This window comes from Contarinia nasturtii, unplaced genomic scaffold (genome assembly GCF_009176525.2).
Source record: "Contarinia nasturtii isolate CC-2019 unplaced genomic scaffold, AAFC_CNas_1.1 Cnas_scaffold_2395, whole genome shotgun sequence".
NCBI classification, from domain to species: domain Eukaryota; kingdom Metazoa; phylum Arthropoda; class Insecta; order Diptera; family Cecidomyiidae; genus Contarinia; species Contarinia nasturtii.
The window spans coordinates 25,868-41,359 of NW_022199716.1; the positions used below are offsets into that span (position 1 = coordinate 25,868).

At 37.5% G+C, this 15,492-nt stretch overlaps 3 protein-coding genes across 3 annotated transcripts; 2 read left to right on the forward strand and 1 right to left on the reverse strand.

The window, feature by feature from the left end:
• Positions 1-615: 615 nt before the first annotated feature.
• Positions 616-2,026, forward strand: LOC116348399 (zinc finger protein 740-like). The gene is made up of 2 exons (XM_031779386.1): positions 616-682; positions 1,212-2,026. Exon 2 carries the CDS (start codon positions 1,238-1,240, stop codon positions 2,024-2,026), a length of 789 nt encoding a protein of 262 aa, XP_031635246.1. The 5' UTR covers positions 616-682; positions 1,212-1,237.
• Positions 2,027-2,533: 507 nt separating this feature from the next.
• LOC116348400 (fatty acid synthase-like) lies at positions 2,534-9,564 on the reverse strand. The gene is made up of 5 exons (XM_031779387.1): positions 7,564-9,564; positions 6,985-7,496; positions 6,775-6,920; positions 4,448-6,367; positions 2,534-4,375 (listed from the first exon to the last, which is right to left on the reverse strand). The coding sequence occupies exons 1-5, from the start codon at positions 9,562-9,564 to the stop codon at positions 2,637-2,639; spliced, it is 6,318 nt and encodes a 2,105-aa protein (XP_031635247.1). The 3' UTR covers positions 2,534-2,636.
• An 819-nt stretch (positions 9,565-10,383) lies between these two features.
• On the forward strand, positions 10,384-14,235 carry LOC116348401 (nose resistant to fluoxetine protein 6-like). Its single transcript, XM_031779388.1, has 10 exons — positions 10,384-10,668; positions 10,731-11,154; positions 11,209-11,282; positions 11,351-11,553; positions 12,125-12,240; positions 12,310-12,526; positions 12,584-12,765; positions 13,259-13,382; positions 13,449-13,781; positions 13,841-14,235. Exons 1-10 carry the CDS (start codon positions 10,398-10,400, stop codon positions 14,069-14,071), a joined length of 2,175 nt encoding a protein of 724 aa, XP_031635248.1. The 5' UTR covers positions 10,384-10,397; the 3' UTR covers positions 14,072-14,235.
• The last annotated feature ends 1,257 nt before the right edge of the window (positions 14,236-15,492 follow it).

The window sequence follows — 15,492 nt, forward strand, 5'->3', positions numbered from 1 at the left end:
AGTGCGGAAAAGTTCATCTTACGGATGTAAGACATTTTATTTTTATTGGGAGAAACAAGTGAATTTGACGATTTCGGACGATTTTAATATATTTTATCGGAATTACACAACATGTGTTAATATGAGTAGTTTGGAATAGGTTTGCTATGGCACACGCTAAATGACAGCTAATGCTACTTTGTGGTTATGTTTTATTTCATTTCGCCCATGTTCGCCACAAAGTTATTGTAGAGCCAAATTTGACTTATAATACAGAAAAACATGATTTCAAAAATGTCATAAATTCAAATAAAATGCTTTAAATAAACCCATCTAAAGTTTCCTTCATTTCCATCCCTTGCACTTCTCATTCATTGTCTCCATTTAACACATTGAAATAAAAGGAAAAAAGCTTCGAGTCAAATAAAATCCCATTGTTAATCTAAAAAAATGATGAATGAATTTAATTTGAAAATCGTTGGTTTTATTTGAATTTAAAGATTGCCAACTTCATCTTGGTACGTTAAATTACCAACACATACATTGTTATTGCCTTTATTCTCGTTGCCAACTTAACAAATTGATTATATTATATACAGAGTACTGCGCAATAAAAGCATACCAGACAGAAGGAGACGGCCATTTGACGGAGAAACACGTAATTGCCCTCTATTTGCGCCCAAAAATATTGAATATTTTAAAGGTGAGTTTTAATCATTATTATTTAAGAGTGAGAATCAGACATTGAATAGACGTAATTGAATTAGTTCTAGTCCAAACAAGTAAATTAACAATTTTCCTTGGGAATTTTTCAATAAAATCATTTTGATCGCTTTTTTTGGAATATAATTTCTCAATTTTTGTAATAATAATAATTATTCTATTTTTTGGCGTTTACATATTAATTTTAATTTATAGTCAATTTAAGCAATTTTGGATTGAAAACATCTGTTTTATCCAATAGAGAATAAATTTTCTCGATTTTCAATACAGTTGGTGTTTCTGAGAATTTGCTAGTTTTTTCCAGAACATTCTTTGTTAACGAAAATTTTCCATGACGTCACGGCCTCGAAAAAAATTGATTTAATACTTATTCGCTAAATTATTTACACGAACTTTTTCTTCTTGGCAACAACAAGTGTGCCTTTACGGAATTATTTTTGTTGAGCTTTTGAGATTCAATCAGTGTACAACCGAAAATAAAATTTTAAAAATAATAAATTCCAATATAGTTCTTACAGATTCAAGAAGGGTCATCATGGTCTTCAATTCAGATCCAGGTGAAGGTACCTCAGATGGTCGAGTTAAACGCAAGCGAAAACAAAATCCAAGCAAATCAAAGATCAAAATCAAAATCGAAAACGATGCCAAAGTGGAGCCAATTGACGACGCGTATTTGGTTCAGTACTCGCCACCACCATCACCAATCGAAGCAAGTGGCAAAATTAAATCAGAGAGCGAGAGCGATGACGAACTGGATTTGAAAAGCTTCCCTGATTATATGAAAACAGAGATCAAGACCGAGAAAGACGAATCAAAGAAGAAATGTGTCGCTCCAACAGATGGAAACTCAAATAAAAATGCTAGAGATGACCACGATGGTACGAATGGAGCCAACTCGAAAGGAAATGTAAATGATAACGAAGAACAGCATCAAAGTAAGCTGAAAGCAACAAAGAAAAGAAGAATGAAGAAAAATGACAAACAAAATGTCCAGTTTGATTCAGCTGAAACAAAAGATGGAAAAAAATATAAATGCAATTTGTGTAGTTATTCTGCAACGTATAAATATATACTCATGAGGCATATGCGAACCCACACAGGCGAAAAGCCTTTTGAATGCGAAATATGTGAAAAGCCTTTTACACAAAAGCATCATTTGAATCGACACAAGAAAGTCCATGCCACCGAATTTCCATTCCATTGTCTAAAGTGTCGTCGTGGATTCAACAAGGAAGTTGAAAAGATTGAGCACGAAAATCAATGCCAACAGCGTCAGTATGAATGCATTGTATGCAAATACACCACTGTCATTTCCTCCCATTGATAACAACAAAAGATATTAATAGTCTATTCAACACCTTTTCATTTAAATTACTTTTTCTCTTCAATAAAATAAATTATCATTTCCAAATCATTATTACCATCAACTGAATTGCATCAAAAATACTGGAAATTCAAATAAAATGCATTGAATAAACCCATCTAAAATTATCTTCATTTCCATCTTTTGCATTTCTCATTCTTTGTCTCCATTTAATACGTTGAAATAAAAGGAAAAAAGCTTCGAGTCAATCAAAATTTCATTGCTTACATCAAAAAATGATGGATGAATTCCCCTTAAAAATCGTTAGTTTTATTTGAATTTAAGGATTGCCATTTGCAATCAATTCTATTAACCAAGCATTCGGTGGCTGTCAAATGTGTAAATGTCACCAATTGGAGTAATAAAGCGAAATCGTCATGCTGCTGCTTTAGAAAAAGGAATTCAAAATAATAACAAATTAACTTCCAAGAATAAAGGAATAATTAGTTTCATTTATTTTGACACATTATGTAATTGTTACTTTAAAAAAAATACAATTTATGATGAAATGGAACACACGTAGTAGACCAAACACAACTTTTCTTGACTGTATCAAATATTTGTAAAACATTCACTTCGTCTCAGCCATGGCTTTTAGTTTTCCGAATGTTAATTGTGAAATTTCTGTCTCGCTCAAAAATATATCATAATTTCGTTCTAATCTCTGCTTAATATCCGCACTAATCAACGAATCCATGCCCAAACTGACGAATGGTGTTTGATCTGATATACTTGCAATGTCCTTAATTTCCAAAATACTGGCAACGCAGTCGACCAATGACAAATCACTACTGATATCTTTATTCTTTTCAGCGACGACCATTGAGGAAAGTACGGCGTCCGACTGTTGCATAAACACATCAATGGCTTGCAAAACCGATGTGATACGTTGTGGTAGTACACCTTCAAAAACCGAGTCATTGTCGCCTGTATGATTGATAAACATGCCAGTGTCTCCGATGGCTCCCCATTGTATCGCTGTTCCAGGTAATCCAGCAGCTTGTCGACTTTCACAAATTCGTTCCATGGCTGAATTGGCCAAACCATAATTTGTTTGTCCACGAAGACCTCGTCCGCTGGCTATACTTGAAAAGCAGACAAAATGCTTCAATCCGGGGCATAGCTCACGTGAAACAGTATCCAAATGTTTGGTCCCATTGATTTTTGGCATACAAACCGCTTTGTAATCGTCTTCTGTTTGATTTTTCAATAAATTAACACGCAAAATACCAGCCAAATTGAAAATTCCAGCGACTGGTCCCAATTTGTTGGCTTCTTTTAGTAAATTCTCCGCTCCCACCAGTGTTGTTATGTCATTTGTATCAACTAAAACATTAACACCCTTTTCGATCCAACGACGAATCATTAGTGATTGATAACCAGTCTTAACACCACTACGTGATGTCAATACCAATTTGGTGGCACCACGTTTTACCATCCAATTGGCCATTTCCAAGCCAAGTCCACCCAACCCTCCGACTAACACATACGATTTTTCACTGTGAAAATAAGTTCGTGGAATGGCAGCAATTTGTTTTGGTACTGGCTTTTGCGCGGCTCGAAATTCCTCGTTGCGCACTTTAATAACGACTTTACCAATGTGCTTGCCGCCGGCCATAAAACGAAACGCTTGCTGAACTTGTTTGTCACTAAAAACAGTCGTGGGCAATGGTCGAACGGCTCCGTTTTTAATACCTTCAGCAACCAAATCGACAACAGTTTCAATTGTTCCGTCATCACTGGCCATGATACTGTCCAATAAAATACCATGAAATGAGGTGTTCTTCAAGAACACCGACATGCCCAGCGGTGAATTATTGTTCAAGTCAAACTTTCCGATCTCCAAGAATCGACCGTTCAGACCCAAACAGCGAACTGACGCCTTCAGCATTTCATCAGCAAGTGAATTTAGTATTAAATCGACACCTTTGCCATTCGTGGCATTCCTAATAAATTGCTCAAATGATGTGTCACGCGAATTTCCAATGTGAGCATCCGTCAATTGTGGAAATGTCTTTTTCAAAAATGTACGTTTTACTTTGCTACCAACTGTTGTGTAGACGGTCAATCCATGATGTAAAGCGACACGAATTGCTGCTTGACCAACACCACCGCTACCAGCATGAATTAGAATCGATTCACCTTTTTTCATTTTTCCTCGGACCACCAGAGCATAGTAGACCGTTGAATAGACGCATGGAACAGTTGATGCTTCTTCCATAGTCCAATCGCTTGGAACTTCCCACATCATATTCCGTTGGGCGACACAAGTTGTTGCCAGTGATTTTGCTTCAACCATGGCCATTATACCTGGGATTTTATCAAATATCAATTATTAATTTTTTTATTGAAAAAAATATTTGCTTTGCGGAAAATTCTTACGTTTTCCACTCGAATCCCGTCCCGAAAACTCCAGTCCAAGGATACAATCATGAGTAGGTAAATTCCCTGGCAATGCGTCAATGGCCAATTTTCCAGTGCTTAACATGACGTCACGAAAATTGATTGGTGCATAATACACCGAACACAATTCAACTCGTTTATCCATCGGGTCAGGCATTTGACAGGTCAAGCGGCTTTCGATCCATGACAAACTCGTCAAATCACCCTTGGTTAATGTGTCCACATGAGCATGTTCAACTTGACGCACCGAGTTTTTGTTTGACGCACAATTCAATTTCAAGTGTCTATACGTTCCCCATTCACCGTTTTTATACACATTAAACATCAAATCCATTTTCAATTGTTCCTCATATGCTTTGTTTGTAAATGAAAATCCCTCAGCATCATCATTTTGAATGAAGAATAACCGTGCCAATTGGCCGCCATTTTCAAGCTTTAAACAATTCATAAAACCGCAAGCACCCGATAGTTGTTCGCCTTGTGCAACAATGTATACATAAGTGCCGTCTTCTTCGGCCGTAGCAAAAGCTGACTTTAATTGTTCGACGTAGGAAAAATCGCTTTCGGTGAGATAAATAACCAATTTATTTCGAGCGTTGATATCGATTCGTGGACGCAACAAGACATAGTATTTATCTGTTGCGCATTGCAGTGAAACTATCGCCAAATTGAGGTTAGCAAATAGCTTCTTCGGTTTGGTTTTGTCATAATCGAAAATATTCTCCTCGAGCAAAATAAAACCATTTTCACGAATCGATGCTTTGAGATTCCTCAAAATATTCGTGGCATCGGTACGTGCGATGACGTCGTACGCAACAATCAAATGACTGTTTGATTCAACCGGACCAGTTCTTGGATCTTTGACAATAACGTGTTCATACTCATTCTTCGATTGACTTGTCACATATGCTATTTCGCTGGTTAATTGTGGTTCACTTTCGATTATACTTTCAATTATTTTCGCAAGTGTTGTTTCGATCTTTTTACCTTCAACAACATCGGTCACTTTGATCTTGAATGCACCACCACTGTTTTCAATGGCCAAGTGTGTGGCAGCCGTGATTGCATTCAAACGTGCCACTTCGACCGTATTTCCCAAATCTTCGTCGGCATTATTGAGCGGTACATAAATATATCGTTCCAATGTGGGTGGATGAAAAGTGCCTGAATGACGTGGAGCTAATGCAAATTTATAACCACGCACCTCAACACCACCCGCATTAAAAATATTCAAATTTTTATACATATAAATTGGTACGTCGGTGCCACTTTGAACAATCTCTAGATGTTTGATTGGATTGATAGAAATACGTTCAAAATGAACGGGCACGTATAATTCACGTAAATCTCTGCCCAGAATACAAAATTGGAACATAGTATCGATGAAAGAAACCCAATTTTCTTGCCATTTCAATTTACCAGCAACAGCTTTTGAATCGGATAAGGTGATGCCACAAAATTTACCACCATAATCATAACCGCGAAGACCTAGATCCATGTAGATGTCGTCAGTGGTCAATGCAAGTCCCGATTTATCTTGTTCAAGTGGTGGCAATGATAATGATTCGTGCACCGTGTCATCGAAAACAGAAATTTTACCCGATACAGTAAGTGAATTACCTTCACAGATGTCAAATTGACCAGTTCCATCTAGGAAATTGATGGCAAATTTAACGGAACCATCTTTTGATAGAATGGTTGCACGGTGGAAAACAATATTCTCAAAGATGACCGCAGTTTTTTCGAAATCGGTATTATTTCGCTTGGCAAATGCACGCCATACCATTGTCAAGTAACCGCTCGCTGGAAACAATATACGACCATCTATTTTGTGACCAATCAAATAGGAGTCAGACGGTTTCGATAGATTTACTTCAACAATCGTTTCAGTTGTGGGCGCTGGAAGAAATTATTGTGGATTCTTTAAACACCGTATATTGAAACAACAATTTCATGGAACTATAGGTGTTGACACTTTCGAGGGACCTGATTGGATCCATTGCATAGGCGGGCAGGGAGTGTTTCTGTGTTTTGCCTTACGAGACTCCTCGAGCAATATTCATGAGATTCTTTCTCATACCACATATTCACCAAAATACTCCCCCCACTTGATTCCACTCGGATCAAAATCAATTTCGGGGGACTTTGGTCCGAGTGGAGTCGAAAAAACCCATGCAGTTTTTTACAATCGACTTTTTTGGATTTTGTTGAGGTTTCCTTTTAGATTGTTGCCTCTGACATCAACACCTATACTTCAACGAACTATTCTCAATTGAAATAAAGAGTTTTTCTATCTATCAACTTACCGTTCGATGCATATTTTCGAATGGGAAAACGTTGGACATGTTTCCATCCGATTTTCGAGTTCAACATCGGTGTTCCACGGCCTACTGGATATGAAACGGGTTCATAAAGTTTGGAAATTTGTGGTTGAGCTCCAGCTGCATACAATCTGATATTTGAAATTAAAATTGTTTTTTTGGTTCGAAATATTGAGATTACGTTGCTTCACTTACTTTCCAATGTTTTGCAGAAAGAAAACAGCATTATTTGGGTGTTCGGACTTGTTTAAGCTCAAAACGACGCCTTTATCGCGTAAATACCGCTTCAAAACAGATACTGCCATAACATCCGGTGCAATTTCAATACAAATCGCATTTTTTGGTAAATGCTGTAACGTTTCTTGTCCATAGACTTTTGACAAAAAATTATTCACATGATATGCAGCCGAATTTGTTCGTGCAATTGGCGATGACCAATCTTCTTCACGTAAACTTGTACTCAGCCATCTCGGTGACCGTGGTTGTGGATTTGGAAAGATTTTTTCGAGTGCTGTTCTTATTTCCGGTGCAGCCGCAGCTACATATTTAGAGTGAAATGCATAGCCAGATGAATTGATTTTTTGCGCAAATATACCGTCAGCAATGAGCTCATTCATAAATTTTGTTACGGATTCAGGTAAACCGGAAATGGTAACATTTTTTTCACCGATGTGAGAAACAAGTTCGATGTCAGCGGGAATACGAGCCTTGAGAAATGAAAAAAAAAATGAACATAAAAAAAGTCTGTAATTGCTACGAAAAGTCCACGTGTACCAAAGCTTCTTCCCATGATAAACTAACAACGGCCATCATTCCGGGCTGTAAATTACTATCAATCACACAACGACCTATCCAGTAAGTAGCCAAAATAGCTTGTTCCAATGTTGAACAACCATCTGCATAGCCACAAGAAATTTCGCCGAGTGATTCGCCCATAATTCCGTCGGGAATGATCCCTAAGTGCGCCAAAACATCGGTTAGCGCAATTTGAACAGAAATTATCGAAACACCAGAGTTTATGATATGATCAAAAGTTGATTCATCACTATTTATTAGAATTTTTTCAATCAAATCATAGCCAAACGGTCGTAAAACGTCTGCACAACGATTGATCGTGTTTCTGAATGGTTCCAAAACCATCAAATCTTTAGCCATGCAGGCCCATTGCGTTCCAAATCCGGTGTAATTGAACCAAATTGGTCGTTTTTCAGTCGGAACTTCATGCACCTCACGGTTGTTTGGGTCGGCAGCATCGCCATTAACGACAATATATCCTCTATAATTGTGCATTGGAATATTTTTGGAGTGAATTTCATTAATTAAACTCAAGAATTCTGTGTCGTTTGCATTTTTCTCGATTTCTTCCAAAAGCAAATTAACAGCATGCCTTGTACGACCCGACACCACAACTAAATGTGGAATTTGATCGTTTGTAGTCATTGTTTTTTGTTTTCGATTCGATTTTAAGATGACGTGGGCGTTAGCGCCGCCAAAACCGAATGAATTCAAACCAACGATGCCACCATTCCATGGTGTATTACGATCAACGACTTTCAGGCGACCATCAATAATACCGTGTAGATCTGAATTTGGTACTTTGTAGTGCAAGTTTCCTGGTATAACTCCGGCTTCCATAGCCAAAAGAACTTTGGCAATTGAGCATACACCGGATGCTGGTTCCGAGTGTCCCATATTCGATTTCACCGCACCAATCAGCAATGGATTCGTACGATCTTTGCAAAAGAAATCGGTGATCGAATTGACTTCTTGTGAATCACCAACTTGCGTACCAGTACCATGAGCTTCGACATAAACAACATCACGAGGATGCAATCCAATTTCATCGTATGTCTCCGCAATCAATCGACACTGCATTTCGCCACTTGGATATGTAATGCTTTTATCTTTGCCACCATCGGTGTTTGTGCGAACATTCAAAATGGTGGCATACACTCTACGAGCTCGACTTGTTTTTTGCAGAAATATCACGGCGCAACCATCTGATCGCACATAACCAGATCCACTTTCATCGAATGCATTGCATTTTCCGTTGGCACTTAACATTCCCAAACGATTGAATTGCAATGAAATGGTCGGTATCAAAAGAAGATTCGAACCGCCAACAATGGCCGAATCACATATCCCATTTTTTATATCGGTAAAAGCCTGCGACAAAGCGTACAACGAACTCGAACAAGCTGTGTCAATGGCGTAGCTTGGTCCTTTGAAATCAAAACTGTACGAAATTCGGTTGGCCATCATTGAACGCTGACATCCAATCAATCCATAGCCATTGACGCGATTCGCATCAGCTAGCAAATAGTCTTCGGTTTCTGAACTTGATACACCAATATAAACACCGGTACGAGTGCCACGTAGTTCTTGTGGATTAACACCGGCATCGATGATTGCCTCGTGAGTGGCTTCAAGTAACATTTTCATTTGTGGATCCATGCATTCCGCCAGCTTTTGATGTACACCGAAAAATTGAAGATCGAATTTTTCCAAATCGTCTGTTTTGATTTTTCCCAGGCGACTTGGTAGATCGTGTAAACCATTCGGCCAACGTCTTGGGTCATCGTTTACCATGTCGACGCCATTGAATAGATTCGCTTTGAATTCTTCGATTGATGAACTCTCTGGAAAACGTCCAGATATACCAGAAATAACGATTTCATCCGGCAATTTTTGATAGGTAGATTGATCGGATTCTAGATCCAGTGGAGTAGGCATGCGGCCTTTTTTAGCTGTTACATCATCGAATCTAGCAGGCATTTTCGACACTTTTTTCTATTTCTGGAAGGAGAAAGGAGAATCTTTTCTTTTCTTTAAAGAGAAGCGAATTTGGAAGAATGAATGAATATATTGCGGTACGTACATGGTTGACAAAGTTACACTTTTAGTTATAAAAGAAAAAGATTAAACTGATCGACCTCTGCGAATGTTACCTTTTATAGACAAATTTAAACCATAAAATAGCACGATTTAAATGAAAATACACGATTGATAAGTACACGATCTATAAGTTATGAATGGACACGACAATCGTGACTCATCTTATGCGTGACCGGAGGTCGTCTTTTGTCACGTTTTTCCTTGACATGTTGTATCACGAAACAATTGTTAGAAAATTACGTCTGTTAAAAGAAAAAAGAAGAATTGCAGCCAATGTGGGCAAATTCAGAATGTCCAAGGGAGGCGGTATTTTGAAAAATGGAATCCAAAAGAATGACTTTGAAAATCTCAAAGAAAAAACCTTCAGCAAATCAAAATAATTTTCCAAAAATCCATTCGATACCTAGTCTAAGACCGTGGGTCACCAAAAAAATATTATTCAGAGGAAGGGCGGTAAACCTGGAAAACCACTCCCCTCACCCATGTATGGTTGTGATCATAACACTTGCGCTTTTTACTGTCACACGCGTCTATAAAAACAAAGTATAAAAACACGAAAGACGATTTATGACCAGAAAACATCGTGACTATTAAAGAAAGCTTTGATCATGCTGCTTACGGCATTTACTGTTTTCTATAAAACGAAAAAAGTACTTCGTTAAAAGCCACTATTATGTGTTCGCAGTGCAACTACACTGATTGATTTGATTGTGATGGCTAAGACCGGACTGAATTTGATATACATTTTACTATTTTCCTTTGTGATTTGTGGCAAAGGCGACGATTTCGATCTAGATGATATTACTTCGTCCATTTTCGATTTTCTCAATTTGGAAGGAACCATAAAAGACAGCCTTCTACAGAGTGTCGTTAATTTGAATCTTAATGAAATCTATGAAGAAGCATCAACTTATTCAACATGCTTAAAAGATTTGTCCCATATTCGAGAGGGATTATTGAAATTTGAAGAGTTGCCATTGAAAAGTAAATTACTTCTTGAAATTTCAAATGAACATGTGATTAAATTCGCTTTTTGGTGCTTTCAGTATTGGATTCATGGGGAAAAATACCGTCCGGGATGCTCAATGGAAATAAATATGAATTTGGTGAATTTTTGCAGTGCCTGGATATCAATGAGAGAACTGACAAGCCGTTCAAAGTGCAATATTGCCTGGGACAGATAAATTTTGATGCTGTAGAAATGTTATCAAAAGCAAAATGGATACAATCCGAAGTGAACTCTCTTCAAAAAGAGATAGCAAACTCCAAAGTATCCAATCAAACTTATCTTTATGCATTTAATTTTGGGATATGCTTGCCCCGAAGTTGCACACCAACTCTACTTGAACACGGTATCAATGATGTGATTTTGAAAAAAATTACTGAAAAAGTATCCGTATCATTTTCCGAAGATTACTGCCAATTCGAAGAAACGCCGTCTAATTTGACTTCACTTGATGTGGTCACAATGTGAGCATGATATTTTTATTATTTTTAAACGATTTTTATTCTACTTTTTTCTAGCTGTGTATTGGCACTGTTTTTGTTTTTGATTGTGGTGAACACCTCATATGATGTCATACTTACGATTACAAAGCGTAAGTCACACATGCTTCAACTATTATGGCAAATGAAAGAAACTAACCGAATTCGATGATATTTTTAGGTGAAAAATCTCAAGCATTTTTGGCGTTTTCATTTTATTCGAATGGCTTGAAGTTGTTTTCGCAGAAGAAGACAGAGTCGACGGAGGATACGATGCAGTTTTTACATGGAATACGCGTCATATCCACCATGTGGATAGTGCTTGGACATACATTTCTAATGTACCTTTTTATACCAGTTCGAAATAGCATGTGGTTACTCCAGGTAATTTCATTGATTCACTTACAATAATAACCGCTCGGCTACCGACTCGATATATCGGCAATCCCATTCAAACGTGACCGAAGTTCAGATAAATTTGGAAATGGATGAAAAGTGCTTTTTTGGGAACAAAAATCCAAATGAGACCTATGGGTCCAGACAATATATTTAGCTGCCGTCATCTGGATATTTCAGCTCATCTGGATGCCGTCAGCAGATGATGCGAAGTGAAAACAATAGAAGTGATTATTATAGTAATACCAGTATATAACAAGCTTATATACCTATAACAATCACTTCTATTGTTTTCACTTTGTATTATCTGCTGACGATATCCAGATGAGCTGTAATATCCAGATGACGACAGCTAAATATATTGTCTGTATGGGTTCGTCACTGTCTTAGAAAAAGTGTGTCCGTTCGTTCGTACGGTCAAAAAGACAAACTTTTTATCGGTTTTTCCGTCCGGATGAAGGGACACATTTTAATTCGTGGAAGGACCCCCGGAGTCCGAAAAATTTCTGTGGTCACATTCGAATGGAATTTCCGTCTCACATATCTTTATTTATTTCAGTTTAAAAGTCAATATCACAACATGATCGTAGTATCAGCGTTAGTCGCAACCGATACATTTTTTTTCATCAGTGGATTATTAGTTTCATATAAAATGTTGAAAAACCTCAAAAAACCGTAAGATTCGACAAAAATTTAATCAAATAAAACGTGTAAATTGCCATGGATTTCTTTGGCTGTTTTCAGGAATGGAAGGATAAATATTGTGCAGTTGTATTTCCATCGTTATTTGCGGTTAACGCCAGTTTTGGGTTTTTCGATTTTGTTTTCAATGTCGTTGCTACGATTCTTTGGCAGTGGACCAATTTGGGGAATATTTCTTAACAAAATCTATAGTGTATGTGCGCGCAATTGGTGGTCTACGCTATTGTATATTCAAAACTATGTCAATGGAGATGATATGGTGAGTAATGACAGCAAACTTCGGATCATTTGAGCTAATTCCTTTTCTTTTCAATAGTGTGTTCCAGAATCTTGGTATTTGTCAGTTGACATGCAACTTTTCGTGATTTCACCGGCAATTGTATATTTTATTTACAAATTCAATGTCAAAGCGGTGGCAGTTTTATCACTTCTAATATTGGGTGGCGTTGTTTGCACGGTGTTAATTGATGTGGATAACAATTTTAAGAGTTATCTTGTGTAAGTCGAACCCATCGAACTTTGGTTTTTGTCAATTTTTTGATATCAGAATTTATCAGAGCATGAAGCCGTCACTCACGAAGAGCGTGGAGCCGCTTCTATGTGTTAGTGTATCGTTTGTATCAGTGCAACCTGTGTACTTATATGAATTGAGAGGAACATCAAGCACTTCTGCGGTGATGCGCTTGCTAAGTTGCTTCACAAGTGCGATTTCAAGCTCTGGTATTCGCACTGCACCACCAACTGGTGAACACTAATTATAATAAAACACCATTCTCGTTGAAAATAGCGACTATCGGGAAACAGGTTCTTTCCAAAGAAATGGGGTCCAAGACATTCACTGACCGTCAATCGCCCAGGATCTTACGACAGTTGCAATTTTCAGCTAGGATGGTATTTTATTGTAATTCGTGTTCACCAGTTGGTAGCGTTTGACATTACCATACTTGCGCTTTAGCATGATTTCTTGGACTAAATGAAAACCAAATTACAGACATGTCGATAAGTTCAATAAAGAATATATTCTAACGCACACGCGATTTACATCGTGGTTATCAGGTGTCCTGACCGGATATTTGCTGGTTGAAACTCGAAAGAGAACTATTCGAATTCCGAAGGTTAAAAGAACAATAACTGGTGACTTTCAATGCATTAAATACATAAATTCCTTTCATTCTGTTCAGTTGTTCAATCTGTTCGCTTGGACCGTTGCTCTGGCTTTGATGGCGACTGTAATTTTTGCAAATTATCCACTTGTAAAACAATCATCCACTGCAACTTTGTTGGAATATGGACTGTATGATGGATTGAGTCGTGTATTTTGGAGTATTTCATTGTGTTACATCGTATTTGCATGTGTACATAATTATGGCGGGCCTGTCAATTGGCTTTTATCCCGTCCATTTTGGCAGCCGCTTTCAAGGCTTAGCTATTCAATGTATATATTGAATATACCCGTACTTTTGGTGACAATGGTCACATTTAAACATCTGCCCTATTTTACGGAGTTCTATGCGGTACTTTAAACGACAGACATGACATTTAAATTGATTTTATGAAGAACATTCTTTTTCAGTTTCACACTTTCATTGGGAATTATGTGATCACCGTCTTTGTATCGATAATTGTCACACTCACCTTCGAATCACCAATTATAGAGATTGAAAAGCTGCTTTTTGGTACAAACAAACCTATTCTAGATAATAAAAATAACATTAATAATGAAGTAAGCTTGTCAAGAGATAATGAGACCTACACGAGATGCAATGATGACACAGTGGAAGAGATTGTTAAAACGGACAATTGAGGTGCATTTTGAGGGGTTGGACTCTTTTGGTGGTCAATTACTGTAGAGAGATTTGACTCTCGTTTTAGTTAAGTTCTTCACTTACCGAAGAGCCAAGATTCACTTCCAATAGTTAATAACCAAATATTTTTAACTCAATCAAATAAAAAAGAAATTCGACATTATGGATTGTTTTTGAGTTGATTATTTATTGAATTTCGATAAGAAGAAAAATGGAAACGGCATGATTTCCCCTTTTGTATTTTATGTTTTTAATTTTGATCAAATTCGGTAGAATTTCAGGTTCCAGATCAGACCTCTGCTCACATCTGGATCATTCTCCAAGATTGGATCTTCATGAAATTGTACTTTGAAATCGGAATTCATTTGAACTTCAGACTTCAACAAAGTGCCAGATGCACAAATTGTGGGTGTATTTAGCTCCAAGCAAATCTCGTGCATGGATGAAGGTTTGATAAGAATTGGATTGGGCAATTGGATTGGGCAATGATACGTGCACTGCCATTAATCCCAATTTTTGTTCTCCTTCAAACAAAACCACCTCTCCGTCACTTGATGGATCCTCTGCGTTTGGCATTCTAACGATCGTTATTTTCACCGATAGCTCCTTTTTTATTTTAATATATTTGTTATTAAGATTTTCGTATAAGAAGCTGATGGCAAATCCATTTAGAAAGGCCGGCTCATTGATGGAGAATGTGGTTGTTTCCAAGTTTTTGATGATATATGGTAAAGTCGACCTATGGCACGAAATAAGTCGATTACACACAACAACAACCTTGTCTTTCCACGGATCAACTTCACATCTCTTTGCTCGGTTTCCATTAAACATCTTTGTCTCGCAATCTTCGTCCGCAATCATTTGAATGATGTCCTGTTGCTCGTCGAATGAAAACGTTTTTCCATACGATGGGATGAGAGTGGCAAATTCGTTGAATGTCATCGATCCAAATCGCAATTCGTGAAAAGATTTGCCGAGCTGAGATTGTACAATTTGCTTGGTCAAAAAAAAATTTTTACTGGCCGTTTTTACCCACGACATAACGGCTTCAAATAGTTCGATTTCAGTGCACGATAACCAATCTAGTTTCAAAATCTAGTTTCAAAATGGAATCCATTGTTTTCTTGTCGCATGTTTGGAAGCTGGCTGACTTCAATACTGTCTTTGTTTCGGCGCCGATTATACCTTCACATGCGCTCTTGAGGTTTGGTCGATCGAGTAGAATACCTAAACCGTAGTATTCGCAAACATTGTCTTGGTTGAGGTGTCTTTTGATGAATTTCTCACACACCGTCATACATTTACCCATGTCGTACATATTACCGAGATTCATGACTTTGCCAGCATTAACCATGGTCAATTGCACACTATCCAAGTAGAAAAATTGGAGGAATTCTTTGAAAACTGCGATTGACACGTC